General features: G+C 58.0%; 1 protein-coding gene across 3 annotated transcripts in view; it reads left to right on the top strand.

Moving 5' to 3' along the window:
• EPB41L4A (erythrocyte membrane protein band 4.1 like 4A) overlaps positions 1-22,076 on the top strand; it is a 40,077-nt gene that overhangs the window by 9,062 nt on the left and 8,939 nt on the right. For 2 of the 3 annotated variants that reach the window (XM_061572343.1, XM_061572341.1), the window contains 10 exons: positions 11,015-11,119; positions 15,794-15,845; positions 16,467-16,545; positions 17,181-17,278; positions 18,795-18,915; positions 19,422-19,509; positions 20,116-20,204; positions 20,448-20,511; positions 20,898-20,989; positions 21,422-21,505. In XM_061572343.1, coding sequence (XP_061428327.1) covers positions 11,015-11,119; positions 15,794-15,845; positions 16,467-16,545; positions 17,181-17,278; positions 18,795-18,915; positions 19,422-19,509; positions 20,116-20,204; positions 20,448-20,511; positions 20,898-20,989; positions 21,422-21,505 — 872 coding nt within the window. The remainder of the gene's footprint in view (positions 1-11,014; positions 11,120-15,793; positions 15,846-16,466; positions 16,546-17,180; positions 17,279-18,794; positions 18,916-19,421; positions 19,510-20,115; positions 20,205-20,447; positions 20,512-20,897; positions 20,990-21,421; positions 21,506-22,076) is intronic. The other variant, XM_061572344.1, reaches the window with a different exon arrangement.

Consider the following 22,076-nt stretch of genomic DNA (forward strand, 5'->3'; position numbering starts at 1 on the left):
ACTCGCCGCGTTTTATCGGTCCGGCACTCCGCTCATTGTTGTGAGCGTCACTCCTCTGTCCTGCGTTGTTGTTGGAGGGTGACTGCCTCCAACTGTCCAGTCACAGCGTCCTTCACGAGCCTCCTGCGTAGAGGCCAATCTTGACACCGCTGGTACCATTCATCTGCAAGTCCACTCAGCTCCACATCCTCCTGTACCACATCAGTTAATCTCTTCTCTAGCCCATGCCACACCCGTTACAACTGCAGACACACAAAGACAAATATCCCCCATATAGCCTTTAACAGACTGTTGGGCCAAGTGCTATTATCAAGCACCGATTAAGACTGGAATGGCACACGAGGGGGTGGGTGGCCAACACCACACTCGGTCGGCTTTGTAATTCACACACACACCAAGACAAAAACACACAGTCTCAAACACTCTCACACACTCACTTACCCACGCGCACACACTCACTCACACACTCACTTGCCCACGCATTCAAAGACAAAGACACACACGCTCCCACATTCTCACTTACGCACACACGCTCGCACACTCGCACATTCTCATTCACTCAATCGCACACACACACAGCTCCCAATCGCTCAAAGACAAAGATGTCCCTCAAAGCCTTTAACAGACCATTGGAGCGAGTGCTGTTAGCGAGCACCTACGAAGGCCAGGACGGCACACGAGGTGGGTGGGTGCCCATCAACACCACGCCCGGCCGCCTTTGTCACTCACCCACACACACGCACGCACACCCACACACACTCTCACTTACACACACACACAGACCTACTCCTCCTCCTTCTTCACGCCGGCTTTGTTCCCCTGACAGCCCGGGCCGTGGAATGCGTGGCGGTGGTGACGGCGGCCTCCCCCGAGCGCGATGAATGGGCGGCCGCGCTCCGACCGGGCCACTGAAAAGGAGAGAGGCATTCCTCTCCAGCCAGCCCCACACTCGTGGGGGGGGGGGGGGGGGTAGTGGGGGGTAGTGGGGGGTGGTGCTCAACACAGACCTCTTCATTATGTGCCTGTTCCGAGGTGCAAAGTGAGTTATCGCGCACGGTGCGTTTCCCCCGCGCGTTTTGCCCGAGGGGGTTTTTGTTGTAGTTTTTGTTTTTTGTGTTTAAAGGGGTTGCACGCTATGACGACGACGACGACGACGATGCAGAAGGGTCGTTGCCCAGAACGTCGCCTGTTCCGGTAACATCGACGTGTGACGCGCCACTGCCGCCGTAAAGATTCGGGAGGTGCGCGGAGGAACCGCGGACGAGCGGGAAGGCAGCAGCAGCGATGAGCCGGCGCTACCAGTAATTGCCCAAGCTCCCCGGTCCTCTATATATACTGGACGTGTCATCACGGCCAATGTGTACGTTGTTTATACAAGTGGGAGGAATCCGTAGCACCTGGAGAGCACCCACGCGCGAGAAACACTCAGTCCCCGTACAGACGGAGCAGGTGCAGTGCACATTGTGCAGCACGGCATCCTGGCAAGCTGGGGTACGGCTCCTCCTCAACGCCCGCCACGAGGGGGGTTGGAACAGATGGGGATTAGTCCACACTTTGCTGTACTGCCGGCTCCTGGCAGGGCCAGGGTTACGGCTCCCCCTCGACGTCCACGGGGAAGGGAGTTTCACACCATCTGTGCGTGCTCCACCAACCCTCGCTGCTGTATCACAGGCAGCCACGTGCAGCGTAGCCACCACTGCGTGGTGTGTGCGTACCGACTCTTACGTATACTTTCCCGTTCAGGTTCCGTAATTTTTGAAAAACTGGCGATACCATTGATTGATTTATACGGGAGGGTGCTGCGTTGGGTTGTTGGTTCAGCTGTTCTGCATTTATTTTACATAGGTTTTAAATGTTCACGATAATGTCAATAGCAATGATTGATGAGGACGTGAATTTGCCCGTGACCAGGTCACCCAGAGAGCTTGAAATCTCATCAGATCCCAGAAGCTAAAGCTGGTTTGGGCCTGGGCTGTGATGGGCGACCCCACCGTGCTATGTGGTGGACAGCAGAGGTTGGGTGAGTGGGTGGGCGAGCGGTCGGTGGGTGGGCGAGGAGTGGGTGGGTGAGTGGGTAGGTAGGTGGGTGGTGAGAGATGTACAGAAGCAGTTAGTGCTGTGCTGCGCTGCGTTACAAACCCACGAACCCACTTGTGGCCAACGTTGATGACGAATATCTCCGTACGAATCGGACTGGGGCCTCGCTCTCGGTAGACTCAGCCTTAATTGAGCGCCTGGTGCGGTGCGTAAACAACATCGGCATTGGGGAGACAAAGGGGGCCGAGCGTGGTGCTGGCCACCCACCCCCTCGTGTGCCGTGCCTACATAGGTGCTGCTAGTCGCGAACAGCACTTGCCCCATCAGTCTACTGACGGTTATAAGGGGAATCTTTGTGTTTATCTTTGGTGAGGGATAGGTGGGAGTATTGTGAGTTGGATGTCGTGAATGTGGGCCTGGCAAGAGTGGAGGATTTAGCCAGGGGTTCATGTCAGCTGGGTCCACCCGGCACACCACATCCAGTATATATCCCGTAGTTGGCTCTAACTGCTAGTCACATGCCATCTACTCCAGCCTACCAGCGACCCGGGAAATACCCAGTGGACAATTTAAGCCCTGAGCCGGCGTCACTCGTAATGCATCTGCAGGCGTGACAGTTTGGCGCGACGGACATTCCACGTGCCTATGACGGGAGCTCGGCTGCTTCTCGCACATTACCGCGGCCGCTCTTGACCTCGGCGAAAGTGGCGGTGTCGGCTTGCGGTGAACCCTGGGGGGGAACAGCGGGGCGACCGTAAGAGAGGCCGCACTTGAGAGCCTGTCAGGGAACACTCAAGTGGCTCTCTCTCGCGCCTCTCGCTCTCTCCCCGGGGCGTGGGAGAGCAGAGGAGAGGGGGGTGCGGGGCAGGAGTGCACCCGGTGAAGGGATACCAGGGGGCCCGTTGGGGAGTGTACGCGACAGGGGTGTGAAACCATCGCCTTTCCGAGGACCGAATACGACATTCAAGTATCTTTGGCGGAGTGCTGAGATTAACTAGCAGCCATGAATGCCGGCAAGGCAAACGAGGGAGTGGGTGGCCTGGACCACGCACACCCGGCCGCCTTTATCTCTCCAGTGGCCATGTTTCACGCATCGCACCAGGTACTCGTTTGAGGCCGAGTTGACCTAGGAGAGGCCTAGGGCTGGTTCATATATTTACTGTCACTTGTGTTGGCCGTGAGCAGGAATCGAATTCGGGTAGCCGGTTTCGTAGCGCAGTGCGTTAAACCGCTGCGCCACCACCCTCCACTTTGGCAGAAACCACACGTGAACACACACACGCACCGCGGCGTCATCCAACAACACGCGAACAACATATATTCCCGCACTAGTAGCCGATGAGTGCGGCGAGGATGCTCGCCGTGACGTGTGGTTCAATACTCACCACAGTAGCAACCGGGGGCGGCCTGCCGAATTGGAACCGCAAACCCCTGTAACAAGTGGCGAGCGCACGACCGCTGGGCCGTGTCGCTCGCCCCAAGGTAGTGTCCACCACCCCAAAGAGTCCTCCGGTAAAATCAAACCACGATAAGGACCGCCAAGGAGTGTCCAGCAGAGACGCTGCACGAGAAGCCTCACCAAGAAGCGTCCACCGGGAGTGTCCACCGTAGAATGACCACCCATAGATGGTCCGCTGGGGGATGTCCACCAGCGGTGTCCGCCGTGAGGTGCCTCTTCACAGGGTCTGCCTAGGAGGGTCTACCAGGGGCGTGTCCAAAAGTGTTGTCCACCAGGTATGTCTGCTTGGGGTATCCACCACAGACTGTCTACCAGGGGGGTGGTCCACCAGTGTTGTCCACCAAGAATGTCCACTTGGGGTGTCCACCGGAAATGCTGTAGCAGGACCTGGCAGTGTCCACCTGGCAGTGTCCACCAGGAGTTAACCCGGGCCGGTCCGGCAGCCCCCAGGAAGTTGCGTTTCATCGGTGCGTTGGGAGCGCTCCTCAACGCGGTCGCCTGGCTAATTGGTGATGGCCAATTGGCGATGGCTAATTGGCGATGGCCAATTGGCGATGACCAATTGGCGATGGCCAATTAGCGATGACAAATTAGCGATGACTAATTACGTCGGCCCTCCATAACAAGCAAAAAGACCTCCAAAGGCCGCCGCGTCAGCGGAGCGAGGGAGTTCGCGGGCCCCTGCCAGGGGGCGAGCGTCCCACGGAACGGCCATAGAGGCCCAGGCCTGGCGGGGAGTGCACAGGCCCGTAACCCGTGGTTACCGGTGGGGAGTGCACAGGCCCGTAACCCGTGGTTACCGGCGGGGAGTGCACAGGCCCGTAACCCGTGGTTACCGGTGGGGAGTGCACAGGCCCGTAACCCGTGGTTACCGGCGGGGTGTGCACAGGCCCGTAACCCGTGGTTACCGGCGGGGAGTGCACAGGCCCGTAACCCGTGGTTACCGGCGGGGTGTGCACAGGCCCGTAACCCGTGGTTACCGGCAGGGGACGCCGCTCTCTGGCTCGCTTGTGACGTCGCTCCGGTTCGGCCGCGGCCAGGAGGTGGCGGTACGGCAGTGGATTCTTAAAACTATCTGTGCAGAGCTGTGTGCAATATTACACGACCAGTGGCCGAGAGTGATATCTGGCGCACACACTAACCGGCGTGGTGAAATATGGTTGATCGACGGAGGGCTGTAAATGATAACAGCTAAGAGATGCTTCGCATCTCCCATGGCTGCTCAAGGTGGTCACGTGGCCAGCTGGCTCCTTGCAGGCCTATTCATCCGTCGTAGCAATGTGCGTTGTAAATTATCTCCAATTAGCACGTACGGTGCGAAGGAAGTTCAACATACATACATGCGGCTGACCCTCGGAGCGGAAGAGCCTCTGTTGCTGTCGATGTGCCACGGTGGCGAGATGTTAACTCCCTCGCCTGGTATACAGGAGGTCGTGGGTTCGATCTCAACCCTGACGCCTGCGTATTTGGGATTGGCGGTGTCTCTCTCCCCATAGTCGCGTGGATTTTTTCACCAGGTCCTCCGGGGTTTCCCTCCACGTTGAGAATCAACACGCGTTTAGAGTAATTGGCCGCTTGAAATTTCCACATGATTCGACACTTCGTTGAGTTATAATTTGTGGCCAGGTCGCTTCTGAAAAAGAGCTACATAGTTCAGTGGGCCTTACCTGGTAAAATAATAAAAATGTTTAGTTTTAGTTTACATACTCACAAGATATGTCTAACAAGAGGTAAAGGTGCTTTGCTCACGCCACCGCTTGCGGAAAGGGTCCTCCAACTTATAGCCAGCTCTCGTGGGGTGTATTTAGTCTACTCGCCCACGTTGATCTCACGTGGTCGGGGGAACAGGTGAGCGTGCCCACACTTCACGCCACCACCACACGCCGCCCGACCTGCCGATGATAGTATCAACCGTTGCGAGCGAACCCATTCACACCGCTGGGTGGATACGGGCCGACGGGAGAGGGAGGAGGAAGGGCACGAATTAAAAAACACATGCGCCAATGTTTGATCCACCGCGCCGGGTGATTGGGATCGAGACGTCGATCTTCTGGGCTTCACTTCCAGCGTGGCTGCTCACCACCACCCAGCGTCCACGGCGTAGCGACCGCTCTCCTGTTACCGAACCTTTGCTGCATTATTCATCGAGGCCACGGCGGCCTCCATCCCGAGCTGGGGCCTGTGGTCCGTGTCCCGTGTCGCTAAACTCTCGTGAGCAATACGACTTGGCGAGGGGCCCTCGTGGACCGCGGTTCAAGAGAAATTAAAAGATAAATAAACCCACAGCCTGCCACCCCGGAGTGCCAGTCGGCTCGTAAAACCCAAGCAGCGACAGCGGGGGTCACTGAACCCCGACAGACACCGTCATAACCCCCCCCCCCCCCCACCACGATGTAGTCGTGCCGGCCGAACCAACTTCACCGCGTGGGACGCGCCGCGACCCTCGCCATAAATCCTGCCCTGATGTCATCATAATGGTCTCGGCGAGTCTGTGAGGTCGGCAGTTCACCAGCATTGATGCAAGCAAGCCTGGCCGCTGCTGCTCATGATGATGAGACGCTGCGTGTCGAAGCCGATCCTCGCCTGGAACATCGGGCAGTTCGCCAGCATTGATACAAGCAATCCTGACTCTCTCTCTCACTCACTCATCCACGCGCTCACCCACTTAATCACCCGCTCATTCACTCAGTCATCCACCCACCTACTCAGCCACCCACCCACTTGTTCAGCCACTCACCCACCCATCCACTCACCCACTCGTTCACCCACTCGCTCTCCCACTCGCTCAATCATTCACTCACTCACCCACTCATTCACTCACTTACCCACCCACTCAATCATTCACCCAGGTTGCTCTTGCAAATGAGACTCATAAATGTGGTATATTGAGTTCTCACCCTGGTTAAACAAAATAAACTTTAAAATGAAACTCACTCACCCACCCACCCACTCACCCACTCACTAACCCACCCACTCAATCATTCATCCACTCACATTTACCCATTCAGTCATTCACCCAATCACTCACCCAATCACTCACCCACTCATTCACTCGCCAACCAATCCACCCACCCACTCAATAATTCACCTATTCACCCACTCACACATTCACGTACCCATCCACTCGCTCAAGCATTTACCCAGATTACTCTTGCAAATCAGAATATCAGCGTCTCGTCCGAGTTCTCACCGTGATTAACAAAATCAACTTGACTTAACCTTGACCCGGTGTTACCTGGGCGGCGTTGAGACCAGGCAATGCGCTGGCTGACTCGAGGGTTTTGCGTGGAATGGAATGAGTTACCCGGATAATAGGGTTACGACGCTGGTAAATGGGTAATGAATGGGATGGCGTGGGGTATGATAATGGGTAACCGGGGTAATGGGCGCTAATGAGGCGTTGTGCCCCGCGGGTGAAGGGGGGGGGCCTGGCTCGGGTTACCGGTTCGGCGCTCTGCCCGCAGCAACGGCCCCCACCCACCACCCTCCACCCCCCACCCTCCACCAACCCCCACCCCTCACCCCGGCACCTTGTGGTGTCGCTTACAGCCGGGCCCCCACTCGCCCGCCCGCCCACACCACGCCACGCCTACTGTGTGCATCACGTCCAGGCACGCACGGCGCACGCGTGCCGGGCCCCCGCGTCATGTCGCTCTTACATAACTATCATCATCATCATCATAACCATAATCATCATCATAATTATCATAATCATCATAATTATCATAATCATCATAATTATCATAATCATCATAACCATCATCATAATCATCATAACCATCATCATCATAACCATCATCATAATCATCATCATCATAACCATAATCATCATCATAACCATCATCATAACCATCATCATCATAACCATCATCATCATCATAACCATCATCATAACCATCATCATCATAACCATCATCATAACCATAATCATAACCATAATCATCATAACCATCATCATAATCATCATTACCATCATAACCATAATTACCATCATAACCATCATCATCATCATAACCATCATCATAACCATAATCATCATAACCATCATCATAATCATAATTATCATCATAATCATCACCATAATTATCACAATCATAATTATCATAATCATCATCATCCCCAATCGGTGGTGGCACCGGCTCTACGGTGGAAGCTGTTGGGTGGCGTCGGTATGAACGTCGCGTGTGTAACCCCGCCGCCACCCGGCGCAGCCAACGAGGAAGGTTCGTCGCGTGAACGGAACGCGCCAACTGGTTACTAGTTCAGCGTGTTGGAGAGTAAACCCACAGCCACGTTTACAATTCGAGTGCGACGTTTGGCTGGTGATTACAACAACCACAACCAGCTTCATCAGGCGATTTGCCGGAATTGTGTAAGGGTGACGTCACCACTGTGGGGGCCTATCAGACGTGAGGACCACAGCGGGGGGGGGGGGGGGCAGTGTCATGTAAGTTGTGTTCATCTGAGAAGATGCCGCCCCTGTCATTGGTTGGGTCACTCACAATGAATCAACACACACAAAGTATGGACATTATGTGGTGGAGGGGGGTGAACGACACATTTATATTGACACGATCTAACCCAACAAATCTTTATTATGAATAGCATTGGTGGCCTTGGCCGACTACTACGATACGACGAGGCGTTTAACGGCGCCTGCTTACACAGACTCTGTCGAGACGCTGGTGCAAAGTGGAAATTCCACATTCCCATGGTGGTGGGGAGGGTGTCCACAAGGACAATCCGCTGCTGACCTCCGCCACAAAGTGGTATTTGTTTTTATCGACCCTGGAGGGAGGGAGGGAGTGATGATGATGGGCTGAGTCAACCTCCACCACGATCATGATGTGAACTCGCAAGCTGCCGATTTGCGACCTGCTGCCCTCCGCCCGGGTCCACAGTCGTCCCGTACAGGCCTTGTCAGCCCGCTGCCGCATGCAGGCGGTCTCCCCCTACACCGTTGCGGGGTTGTTTGACCATACTTCACCATGCTGGTCGAGTGGGGATTGGTGAAGAAGGGGAAGCCGAGACCGGTTCAAGATAAACGCTCGCCACCGAAGTTATTAGCCCGGGAATCGAACACGGGATGGACAGCCACGCTGTGCGGGTCATGTGGCAGGGTGTGTGGAGAGCGTGGGGAGCGGTGGTGCAGTTGTTAGCGCGCTGAGATACAAACCCGGCCAACACCAGCTACGATTATCTGAACCAGTGTGGGCCTCCTCTAGGTTGACTCGGCCTTAAACGAGTACCTGGTGTGGCGTGTAAACATCAGCACTGGGGAGACATGGTGCTTGCCACCCACCCTCTAGTGTGGCGTGCCGTCCTTCATTGGTGCTCGCTCACAGCACTTGCCCCAAAAGTCTGTTGAAGGCTACACGGGGGATCTTTGTCTTTGTGCTGAGAGCGGCTGTGCGTGCGGAGGGCCCCCACGCCCACACTGCTCAACCCGCTCCCCCTGAGGGCCACCCAGCCGTGACTGCACCACCCGGGCACCCTGCACCCAACCACAGCCTCACAGACACCCAGCCTGACAGACACCCAGCCTCACAGCCTGACAGACACCCAGCCTCACAGCCTCACAGACACCCAGCCTGACAGACACCCAGCCTCAGTCAGTCACTCAGTCACTCAATCAATCAGTCACTTAGTCAGTCCGTCAGGTCGTCCCGTGAGTCTGAGACTGACTAGCGAGCCAGTTGGCTGTCTAGCTGGCGGGCACGGTGGCTGACTGAATGACTAACTAGCGAACTCGATTGATCGACTGACCTTATCGGCTATCGAACTTCGACTGGCTGGCTGACGTAGCTGAAAGACTGACGGACTTACCGACTGAGCGACTGGCTGGCTGATGGACTGGCTGACTGGTTCACTGACGTACTGGTTCACTGATGGAATGGCTGAGGACTCAAGGCACCCAACCCCCCTCCTCCCTGCCGTTTCCCGGCTACACGCGTGCGTGCGTGTGTGTAGTCGTCCTTGCCTTGTTGGTTTTTGGCCGAAGCACTCTCCCTGTCTCTCCTCCCTCTCTCTCCCCTTCTCATGTGTTGCTCTCTCCTCTCTCTCTCCTCTCTCTCCGCCCGGGCTTGCTGCGTGGTGGAGTAGCCGTGCAGGAATGCGTAGCCAAGTCAAACACGGGGCCCCTCACCGCAGCCCCGCGGGCCCCCCCTCCATCACCCCCCTCCTCATCCCCCCCTCCTCACTCCCCCCCCCCTCCATCACCCTCCTCCCTCCTCCATCACCCCCCTACCTCACCCCCCCTCCTCACCCCCCCTCCATCACCCCCCTACCTCACCCCCCCTCCTCACCCCCCCTCCTCACCCCCCCCCCTCCCTCACCCCTCCACCTCTTAACCCCCTCCTCACCCCCCTCCCTCCATCACCCCCCTCCTCATCCCCCCCTCCTCACCCCCCCTCCCTCACCCCCCCTCCCTCACCCCCCCTCCCTCACCCCTCCACCTCTTAACCCCCTCCTCACCCCCCCCCCTCATAACCCTCCTCCATCACCCCCCCACCTCACCCCCCTCCATCACCCCCCCTCCTCACCCCCCCTCCTCACCCCCCTCCATCACCCCCCTCCATCACCTCCTTCTTATCCCCCCCCTCCTCACCCCCCTTCCATCACCCCCCCCCTCCCTCACCCCTCCGCCCCCATCCAGATCTCCCTCATCATCATTATCATCACCCCCCCTCCCTCACCCCGCCTTCATTCAGATCTCCCTCATCACCACCACCACCATCATGGTACCGCTCCACGATCCTCACCGTCCGCCCCTCGTCAGCTGGGTGGCGATGGCGGCTGCTGCGCCGCTGCTGCGCTGCTGTGCTGCAGTAATCTGGCACCGTGGCGGCAGCAGTGGGGATTGGTGGATCACACAGAGACGTTTGAGAAACTCCCTTCCCGTGGGAGTCAAGCAGGCGCCATGCCCTGGCTCGCCAGGAGAAGGCAGTACAGAAAGTAGACTAATCGCCATCTGGTTCCATCTATACAGGGATAGAGCGTTGCCCCCTCGCGTGTGTGCGCTTTCTCCGGGTGCTCCGGTTTCCTCCCACTTCCATATAAACGCACTCATCATTAATTGGCTGAAAAACTTGAAGTTAAAAACACAATGTAGCAGGACATGACACCGTTTGGCTTTCCTGCTTAAATTATAATCATAATAATAATATTATTATATGCTCCACTTCGCTTTACCTTGTGCCAGTAGTGCGTTATAGATTAGGGCAGGAGAATCCTACAGCCCATGGTCCGGATGTGGCCCGCGATTCCGTTGCGTGCGAGCCGCCCCCTACTACTGCCAGACCGGTGCTGCACTCACCTTTTGCCACACAGGGGCAGCTGCCACCGGGGGTGCCCCTGCCTGCCGCAGGGCGCCTCGCGACAACGCACGGCCTGGGAGGCACTGCGTGAATGATGGAATGACGACGAGGATGATGACAATGGTGGTGGAGGCAGGGTGAGCGAGCGAGTGGTGGCGCTAAGCTCACTCGTGCTCTCCCCCTCTCTCTCTCTCTCGGGCAGCGGTCAAGTCGCGGCTCCGCGCTGCTGGGCCACGTGTTTGCTCACCTCGACCTCGTGGAGAGCGACTACTTCGGCCTGCGCTACTGCGACAGCGGCCACCAGACGGTGAGGGCACGCGGGATGCGCGCGTAACGCGCGCGTGACACACGCCTGTCGTGTACGCACAGCCACACTGACGTTTATGGCCCCATTTCAGGGTTTGATCGCACAGGGCACTGGCCACACCGAAGGCCGGATGCACCGGAGCTGCAGCCACACTGAGGCGCTGCCACACCGAGCGCCAGCCACACTGAGGCTCGGCCACACAGAGGCTCGGCCACACAGAGCGCCAGCCACACTGAGGCTCTGCCACACTGAGGCTCGGCCACACTGAGGCTCTGCCACACTGAGGCACGGCCACACCGGGCTCAGTCCCGATCACTTCAGCTGGAGCTAAACACTGCAGCCGCCCCACACAGAACTGGAGACGGAGGAAGTGGCACTGGGCAGTAGAATGCCGGACTAGGCCCGAGTCTGCCCCTCTCCGTGTGACGGCTTCCAGATTCCGGGCGAGCATCTGGAAATTCACAGCACGGAGGGAGGGCAGACTCAGGCCTAGGTCAATCCACTGCTGGTTGAAGGCCTTCCCAAGCCGCCCACCATCATCTTTCACGGTCCCGTGATGTCACCGATCCACCGTACACTTCGAGCACACTGAGCCGATCCCGTCATCGCTCCGTCTCCTCCCGGACGCGTCGCGTTCCTTCGCTGCCATTCCGTCCATCAGCCTTGACGGTGGGCAACATCGTCCCACCCGGCGCCGTGTCCTGCCCAAGCCTGAATGGTGCCATGACTGCAGTGCATTCCTCACGATGTTTACGCAACGCCTCATAGCTGTCCGTTACCGGGCCACTGCGTTACCCAGGGTAAACCCCTGCTATGAGGGAGAGCGCACCACTCTGTACACCCCCGTCGCCTGCTAAACGGTACGGCCCATGGTGTTCTGTGCCCAGCCGCATGGAGCGTGCCACTTTAGGGTGGAGGGGGTATCTGGACGATCACACGGGAAACCGATCTGCCCATCAGTGAGGAATGTGTGCCTGGGAGACGTGGAATGAATGCAACTTTCCGACTTATTATACTAAAACTGATTCGTTTTAATTTCGTTTGAGATTTGAAACTGAACTTGCTGAAAGTGTGATGATCTTTGGTCGGTCTGTCTCGTCTCCCGGGTGGGTATTCTCCGGGTATTCCTCCCAAGTGTAAGCACTTGTTAATTGGCCGATAACACTTGAATTAATAAAGGACCGCAGAGCTTGGGAAATAGTGGGGCCGCCTCGCACTGTGACTGCTGCTGCTGCTGCCTCGCCGCTCGTCGTCTGCGGTTCCTCCTCGTGTCTCCGAGTCGTCCTTTCTCTACGAGAGTGCCGAGCAAATTCCTTGCGGTGCTGGTGCAGAGTCACAAGTTGAAATTATTTGTCTTGCATTTTAAATATCATCATCATCATCATCACATGAAGTCTTAGGTTCCTTGATTCCCAAGCAATGAACGACAGGAGCTGTAGATAGTTTTAGACGTAGGCTTTCACGGCCAATATTATTCATAATTGAGGGTTTTTTGTGGTTAGATCTTGTAAATATAAACGTGTCGTTAAACCCACCACCACTCGACACAGCCAATTAGTAAGGTTTGTCACGTACACAAAACATACCAATTCGTTACTAGTTCAGCACACCGGTGTTGGGAGGGTAAACCCACAACATTAGTAGAGCTGTAGATGATGATGGTGGTGGCGATGATGACGATGATGACAACGACGATGGTGGTGGCGGCGGCGGTGGTGATGATTCACAGCCGGCTTAATCTCTTACCCAGGTGACAATTTAGTCCCCAGAAAAGCCACCGTGAACTTCAAGTATGCGTGTCAGGAAGCCGTCGCGCACAAAGGGACAATAAGTCCACGGCCACGCGGCACAGCGGGCTGGGCACCCCGTCGGCCGTGCCGCCACCTCGCGGCCCGAGCCCTGCTCGTGAGCGACTGTGAGCCACCCCACCCCGCGCCACCATCGCCAACGCCGCCGCCATTGTCGTGACGAGGGGAGGGCCCTGGCCAGGTTTCAATGCTTGGGGGTGGAAAATCCGGTGATGTCATCGCACAGGTGCGGCACCACGAGGGTCAGGCACTGCGGGGTCACCCATTGTGTGTGGCCGGGAGTTTGTCTCTCCCCGTATCCGCTCACCACCCCACCCCCCGTGCCTACTGCTCACCCGTGTCCGCTCACCTAATCCTGCCTCTCGCCGCGAGCGACTGGGGTTGGGTCGCGGCTTCACGAGATCTCCGTGTCTTGCACTGCGGCTGCGCCCTCCCTCCCTCCCTCCGCCACCCGGCGTGAGTTCTAATCTTCTAATTTTAGATCTCTCTCTCTGCTTGCCTTGTGCCATCACGTGAGTGATGGATGGCAGTGCCCCACCCCCCGCTGGCCCTCGACGTGATGACAGGGCAACAACCATAACCCTGACCGTGTTGTGCGCTGGGGTTTCTCCACATCGACACGCGCCTCGCTGAGTCGGAGTGGCAGCGCTGTCGTTTGCTTGCTTGCCCACTTTTGGGGGGCACCGTAAGCAAACAATAAATTGAGCCCCCCACCCCCCCCCCAACTTCTTCCAATTTATACGCAGCCCAGTGAACACCAGGCCGACGTTGGGCCGATGTTGGCTGGAAGCGTCAGCCCAACGTGGGCCCAGTAACCTTCGACGTGAACTGGGAACCCTCATGAGGGTGAGAGGCGAGAGAAGACCGGTCTCATTCTTATGACCACCACCACCACCGCCGTGGTGCTTTCAGCCTTCACTTCCCCGTGGTCGCTGCCCTCTGGGTGCCACTCCAATGCCGGCCTCGGTCACCTGACCTCCGACTTCCCCCTGCACACCTTCCCCTCCTATTCACCAAGTTGCTTAACTTATCCTCCTCCACCCTGCACATGTGTCCCACCCTTAAGAATCTCCTATTCCGGATTACATCGACAGGAGCTTTCATGCCACGTTCTAGTTGAACCCGAAAGTTGGCTATCAAGTGTCCAGCATCCTCAGCACCGGTTGTATTCAGCACCGGTAACTGCCGCCTCTGTGGGCCGCGCATAAACACACAAACAGCCGTCCCCTGACGTGCGGGGTGACCTTTTAGCAAAGCCTCGGCAAGGCCCATTCTTCTCAAACGCAAAAAAATGTTAGTTCTTCAAACAAATGAAGCCCCTAAACTAAACAGGGATTGTGCAATCCGAGGCAGGTGCCTGTTGACCCAAATTAAACACTTCCCTCGTCGCTACAGCCACCACTGCAGCCACCACTACCACCGCCACTACCACCACCACTCCCACCACAACCACCGCAACCACCACCACCACGGCCACCCCCACCACCGCCACCACCACTACCACCACTACCACCACCACTCCCACCACAACCACCGCCACTACCACCACTACCACCACATCCACCGCCACCACCACTACCACCGCAACCACCACCACTTCTACCACCACCACTTCTACCACCACCACCGGCGCCGTGCGGTTATTATCCGGCCGGGTGCAGGCCCATACTCGCCGGCGGGCAGCTGCTGTCTTTACCGCTGTGGCTGCGGGAGATTACCCCGGGCGCGAGTGCCGATTACGGTGATTACAGTGATCGCGGACTGACCGATGTAGCGACACGCCAGCCTCAATCATCGTCGTTGCCGGCCGCGGCGCGATGACATCAGTGCGTGTGCAGGGGCTAGGTCAGTGGTTCTCAAGCCTGGGCCACGTGGACCCCGGGGGGCACGTGAGGTGATCTATAAACGCGTGAAATGATGTCATGCGGAACATGAGAGTCATTGGGTGACTAATCATGTATGAATCTGCCAATATAAACTAACTACGATAACATTTAAATCTCTATGGCAACCTTTAACGATGTAAAAGGCCTTTCTAAATGAGCGTAACTGGCGAGCGCGAACAAATTACGTTACGCTTGCAGAGCGTCCGTTGATTTGTTTTATTCACTTGCAGTTACTTCGCTAGTTAGTACGATACCTCTCACAACATGGACAATTGGTTAAAATATCGACGTTCATTATTCACGCATTTATTTCTCAGAACCATGTTGGGTCAGGCAAGGAGGTGACTCTGTTGAAGCAGCAATGGAGACTCGTGCATGAGAGATGGTGGCGTCTTGGCGGAGGCCTTCATCCAGCAGTGGAGTGACCATGACCGATGATGCGATAGTAATAAGTGTGCGTCAACCTCCGTGCTGTGGATTCCCCATCGCACGTCCGGATTTTGGATCCGTCATGTGGAGAGGGACAGACTCGGGCTCATGTCGTAGTCTATACTCTCCATTCCAGTTCTGTGTGGGACAACTGCAGCGATCGGGCCTCACCGCGGTGTGGCCGGCCCCCCTGCGTGGCCGGCTCATTTGCTGTGGCCCAAGTCCGATTTGGTCAGACCACTGTGCGGTCGGCCATCTGTGCGGTTCGAATCCAGTTGGGCCGGACCTTTGCATGGCAGGCACGCAGTGTGGCTGACCCTCGGTGTGGCCGACCCTCGGTGTGGCTGACCCTCCGTGTGGCTGTCCATGTTCCGCTGTGAAGAGCACAGCGGCACCAGCGCGATATTTGTTTGGTGGACTCGCCGCCGGCTGGCGAGCGGTGAAGGCGTGCGTGCGGGTGATCACGTGGGTGACGGCTGCGACCGCTCCTCACTCTGACCCTGCTAACTCTGTGCCCCGCGCCCCCCTCTCCATCTTCCGTTGTGTGACAGCACTGGCTGGAGCCTGACCGCAGCCTGGGAGACCATCGAGACCTCATGGAAAGTGAGTGTGCGGGGCTGTGTGTGTTGTGTTGCTGCGTGTGTGTGACTGTGGGGAGCGGTGGTGTAGCGGTTAGCGCTACGCTGCGCTATGAACCCGGAGATCCGGGTTCGATTCCTGCTCACGGCCAACACCAGAGCGATTATCTGAACCGGTCCTGTGCCTCCCCGAGGTCGACTCGGCCTCAAATGAGTACCTGGTGCAGTGTGTAGTAAACATCGCCACTGGGGAGACAATGGTAGCCGGCTGTGGTGTTGGCCACCTGCCCCCTCGTGTGCTGTTCCGGCCTTCATAGGTGCTCGCTAACAGCATTTATCCCAAAAGTATGTTTGAACTACACGGGGGACTTTTGTATTTTGAGCGTGTGTGTGTGTGAGTGTGTGTGTGTGAGTGAGTGTGTGTGCGTGTGTGTGCGAGTGTGTGTGAGTGAATGTGAGTGAGTGTGTGTGAGTGTGTGTGCGTGTGTGTGAGTGAGTGTGAGTGCGTGTGAGTGCGTGTGTGAGTGTGTGTGTGTGAGTGCGTGTGTGAGTGTGTGTGAGTGTGTGTGAGTGTGTGTGAGTGTGTGTGTGTGTGAGCGAGCGTGAGCGTGACGGTGACCGCCTGCCTGCGTGTGACCTTGCGCAGCGGGACCGCCGTTCACGCTGTACTTTGGGGTGAAGTTCTACGCGCGGGACCCCTGCCAGCTCAAGGAGGAGATCACGAGGTGCGACGGCCATCACCCTCGCAGACGAGCGCCCGGCGCTCTCGCCCAGTGGCCCCCCACGGCGGTGACGTCCAGTGGCCCCCCGCGGCGGTGACGCCCCCCGCGGCGGTGACGCTCCTCGCGCCTCGGCGAGAAGGACCCCGGCGTGGCAGCGCCCGGGGCGGTTTGCACGCCGCTTTATCCTAAAAATATCTCCAAACCACACGTTCGCAGTGGAACCGTGAATTGGGCCAAAACGTCGACAATGTTGAATAATTACCTACAGGTCGCTCCGTTGGGATCGCACCCTCCTGCTGAAATAAATCCATGGCAGGACCCTCCTGAAAAAGAGTCTTGAGACTCGGTGAGGCTTTCCTGGGTAAATAAGCAACATATTTAACAATAAATAATAACCTGCATATGTCGAAGGCAGTGGCAGACCCGGGGGGACGGGGGGGGGGGTGTGATAATCCCGCCCCCCCCCCCCCCACACCAGAATTGAGACCACCACCACCAGGCATTCCGGCCGGTGTGTTGTGTGTGTGCCGCCTTAGCACGGCGCTGTGGGTCGTCGCGAGAGTGTCGATGATAATGGGCCGTGTGCCGTGCTGAGCCGAGGTTGTTGCTGGGCGGGGGGGGTGCGTGGTGTGCCGCAGGTACCAGTTGTTCCTGCAGGTGAAGCAGGACGTGCTGCAGGGGCGGCTGCCGGTGACGCACGAGGAGGCGGCGCTGCTGGCGTCATTCGCCCTGCAGGGTACGGTGGTGCCCCCGTGGCCGGCTCGTGTCTGTGTCCCGGTGGCTCGTGTCTGTGTCCCGTGGCTCGTGTCTGTGTCCCGTGGCTCGTGTCTGTGTCCCCGTGGCTCGTGTCTGTGTCCCGTGGCTCGTGTCTGTGTCCCGGTGGCTCGTGTCTGTGTCCCGTGGCTCGTGTCTGTGTCCCGGTGGCTCGTGTCTGTGTCCCGTGGCTCGTGTCTGTGTCCCGTGGCTCGTGTCTGTGTCCCGTGGCTCGTGTCTGTGTCCCGGTGACTCGTGTCTGTGTCCTGGTGGCTCGTGTCTGTGTCCCGGTGGCTCGTGTCTGTGTCCCGTAGCTCGTGTCTGTGTCCCGGTGCCTCGTGTCTGTGTCCCGGTGGCCCGCCCATCGTTTGAACGGACGTTGGCAACGATAAACCCGACTGCATTGTTACTGCAATGTAGATTTTTGAGAACTAAGTCCGTTAGGACTGCCTTTAGTGTGTTAGTTTGTTGTCCTTCCCCCCGCACCTCCGATCAGCGCGGTTGGCTACGTACGGTGCGAAAGAAGTTCAACATACTCTACATGCTTTAAGTTCACTGCTGGATTGAACCATACTTCACCACGCTGACTATTGCAGTCGTGGTCAAGGTGCCAGGGTAGTACAGAACGATTGGTTTTGCTACACCGCCCTCTACTGCACACAATGCCTATAGTAAAGCTGCTTCGCATCAGAGGAATGATTAGATCAACAAATATGACTGGAATGTATATGGCGTTGCTTAAATGCCCCGACAACTCGATGCGTCCTTTATGCCGCATCTCACCCGGACCATCGCCGCGCCCTTCGGCAGTCTTGGGCGAGGGGGAGCCGAGCGGCAGCTGTCCCCGTGCGACTGCAGCGCGTCCGCAGCGCTGCAGGGCACGGATGGGTTTTTCTCTGCCAAGTCTTTGAGATGCGGTTACATTTACACGCTTTGGGGCGTTGACGGGGCCTAGCAGGAGGGCTTTTAAGCTCGTTGCAGTGGTTCGCGGTGCGAATCCGGCGGGTCGCCCTGGTTAACACCTGCGGTGGTGCATATTAAGCGTAAAATACTTCTACTACGCGCCTGCTGCTTCGCTCAGAGTGTGCGTTCAAGATCCCCGTGATGTCGTGCACAAGAGTAGACCAGCGTGTGGCAACGTTTCGGTCAAAACTTGCCAAACTTGAGTAATAACACCGCAGATGAATTTCTCAATTGGGATTAAACGCGGCAACATCACTCCCTGCCGCAAAACGACTGCGGTCTGTCTGTGAAACACAGCGGTGCCTTTGTGGTGATGGCCTCGTGCGACACAAGTTTAGCTGCCACTGGCGGTGCCTCTAGGCCTGGACACGCAGCGACAGCAACTCCCGCTGCCGTGAAACCACTTCACGCTGCGTCTGTGAAACACGCGCCAGAAGCACTGATCGCGCCAATACCACCGATACCGAATCGCGGTTATTGCTGCCTACGTTCCAATTCGTGCTGCTGCTGTCGCTGTCGTCGTCACGGTTGTGCAGCCGAGCTGGGCGATTACGACGCGGCGAAGGCCGCGCCGGGCTACGTGTCGGCTTTCCGCTTCGTGCCAGGGCAGACGGCGGAGGTGGAGGAGCGGGCCGAGGCCCTGCACGGCACCCTCACGTGAGTGTCGCCGCACTCACCGCTCCCTCTGTTGCTGCCGCCGAGCCGGCACGGTGATCATCGCAGCATCGTCATCATCATCATCATCGTCATCATCATCATCATCATCGTCATCGTCATCATCATCGTCATCATCATCGTCGTCATCATTGTCGTGACTTGAGATCGCTCCCCACTCGCGTATCCAACGAGTCCCGAAGCGCCAACACCAGAAGCCACTCTCCTCCCTCTGCTGGCTCTCTCCTCTTTATCGCTCTCCCTGCCCTCTTCCCTCTCATCGTTCTCGCCTCCTCTGCCACCTCTTCCATGTTGCCTCTCCCCTATTCCCACTCCTCTGTCTCACCTCCCTCTCCTCCCTCACCTCACACTCTGCTCCTCCATCTTCTATGTTCTCTCTCCTCTCTCTCTCATCCCCCTTCTCTGCTCTCACCTCGTCCCTCTCACCTCTCCACTCCTCCCCTCTTCCCTCTCATCGTTCTCTCCTCTCCCCCCTCTCCCCTCCACAGCGGCCTCGTTCCTGCGGAGGCCGAGCTCCAGTTCCTGCGTCGCGCCCGGGCGCTCGACATGTACGGGGTGGACCTGCACCACGTCACGGTGAGCGCCAGCCTCGCCTCGCTCACCTGGGCTCACTCACCTGGGATCACCTGGGATCAGCGACCTGCATCTCATCTCATTATGAAAGGAGCACCCCCAGTGGCAGCTGTCCCTGCACTGCACTGTGTGACTCAGCGCCTGGTGGCCTTTGAGTTGGCATTCGTCAGTTGCCAGGAAGAGGCAATGATTGCTGCTGCTGCTGCTGGGTGTTTGATCTCAAGTGAGTCATTTGCGGTGTCCTTTTCAAATCTGGCTAATTTGGACCGTGACACCGGCACACAACGGCCTGCTCTTGTGAACGACATCACGGGATCTCCAACATCCACTGCGGGGGAAGCAGGCGGGTGACACACACCGCCGCAGTGGTAACCGGGGTGACACACACCGCCGCTGTGTTAACCGGGGTGACACACACCGCCGCGGTGTTAACCGGGGTGACACACACCGCCGCTGTGTTAACCGGGGTGACACACACCGCCGCGGTGTTAACCGGGGCGGCCTGCCGGATTCGAGCCGCGAACCTCTGCAACGAGCGGCCACCGTGGCTAGCGCTGGGGCGGCGTCGTCAGCTGTTCCCTGCCGCCTGTGCCCCCCCCCCCCCCCCAGGGTGAGCACCAGAGGGAGTACATGCTGGGGCTGTCCCCGACAGGCATATCGGTGTACCTGGGCAAGGCACAGGTGGCACACTACTTCTGGTGAGTCAGCACCACCAAACACTCACCCCTCACCACTCACCCCCCACCACTCACCCCCCACCACTCACCCCCCACCATGCACCCCCCACCACTCACCCCCCTGCCTCCGGCTTTATCTGCTGAGACGTGGTCGCACTGCCGCCCCCCCCCCCCCCCCCCCACGACCAAATGGCACGAGGGTGGATTCCGACCGGATCGTGACCCCCTTCTCACCCCCCCCCCCCCCGCCGCCCCCTGCCGCAGGCCCCGGATCACGAGGGTCAACTTTAAAGGGACCCAGTTTGAGCTGCGCGTGAGGGGCAAGGATGTGAGTAACCTCCGACCTTTCACCTTTCACCTCTCCCTCCGCTGCACTCTGCGTGTGCTCACCAACAGCACTGGGGGAGCTGCAGCTCGGCGGTTAGCGCTCCGCGCTACGAACCCGGCGGCCCGAGTTCGATTACCGCTCACGGCCAACACCGGTGACGAATATGTGAACCGGACCTGGGCCTCCCCTAGGTCTGCTCAGCCTTGAGTACCTGATGTGATGTGTAAGCATCACCGCTATAGGGCTACGCGGGGGACCTTTGCCTTTGTGTGCGCGCGACCACGGTCGTCGGCTTCCCAGAAGGAGGAGCGGCGTTCGGGAAGCGCGACAGAAGCCACCGGGCTCCCCCATGTGACCGCGTCGCGTGGTCCCCGTGCCGTCCGCAGGACAGCGAGACCTCCTACTTCTTCGAGTCAGCCACCAAGACGGCGTGCAAGCACCTGTGGAAGTGCTGCGTCGAGTTCCACACCTTCTTCAGGTGCCCCCCGCCCCGCCCCCCCGGCTTCCCCCGCCGCACCCCCCGCTGGGGCCACGCGTACCCCTGGTGTCCATTTTTCTTACCCCGGGGCAAACCGAACCGCTGACCGCCGAGAGAGAGAATCTGAAGAACGCGAGCATTCGTGTGTTGCTGTTACGATCGCCCGCGGTTGGTGGGTGTCGTCGACCCCTTGTTAACCCCAAGCTGACACCGTCGCGACCCCATGGTGACCCATGCTAACTCCACCACGACCCCGTGGTGACCCCGCGTTGACCCCTGTGCTAACTCCACCATGACCCCGTGGTGACCCCGCGTTGACCCCTGTGCTAACTCCACCATGACCCCGTGGTGACCCCGCGTTGACACCTGTGCTAACTCCACCATGACCCCGTGGTGACCCCGCGGTGACCCCCGTGTCCTGGCCGTGCTCAGGCTGCCGGAAGCGCGGGGCCCTGAGGAGAGGCTCGCCCGGCGCCTCGGCAAGATGGGCTCGCTGGGCTCCCGGCACCACTACAGGTGCAGCACCAACACCGCCACCACCACCACCACCTACACGTGTACACCACCACCACCACCTACACGTGTACACCACCACACTACACGTGTACACCACCACCACCACCACCTACACGTGTACATTTATTTCTTTAGAACTGCTTTATGTATTAAGCACGATTTTCTAAGTACGGTGCGAAAGAAGTTCAACGTACACACACCTCCCCGTGCCTCCCGCCCCCTATTGTGGTCGCGTAAAGTGTGGGTAACGCCCCCTTCTTCCAAGACGGCTGGTCAGCGTGGAAGAGTAGACCAAATACCACACTTAGAGCCCCCGCCGGTGTAGGAGGCTCTTTCGCTAGCAGTGGCACGAGCGAGCGACGCGACTGCAGGGCTGCACCTTTACCTATTACCCGACACTCGAGGGCATTTGTACTTAGACCTGCCGCCGTGTGTTTGCACGTCCGTGCCGATCCGTGCGTTCGTCGCTCGCGTTCCACTGGAATCGGTTTCTGGGTTTCCCGACTTGATCAAACCGGTAACCGTTTTTTACGCAAATGGTTACCGGTTTCTCGCCGTTGTCGTTTAACGC

Source organism: Lethenteron reissneri, chromosome 50, assembly GCF_015708825.2.
Source record: "Lethenteron reissneri isolate LAM-NWPU_2019-01 chromosome 50, ASM1570882v1, whole genome shotgun sequence".
NCBI classification, from domain to species: Eukaryota; Metazoa; Chordata; class Hyperoartia; order Petromyzontiformes; family Petromyzontidae; genus Lethenteron; species Lethenteron reissneri.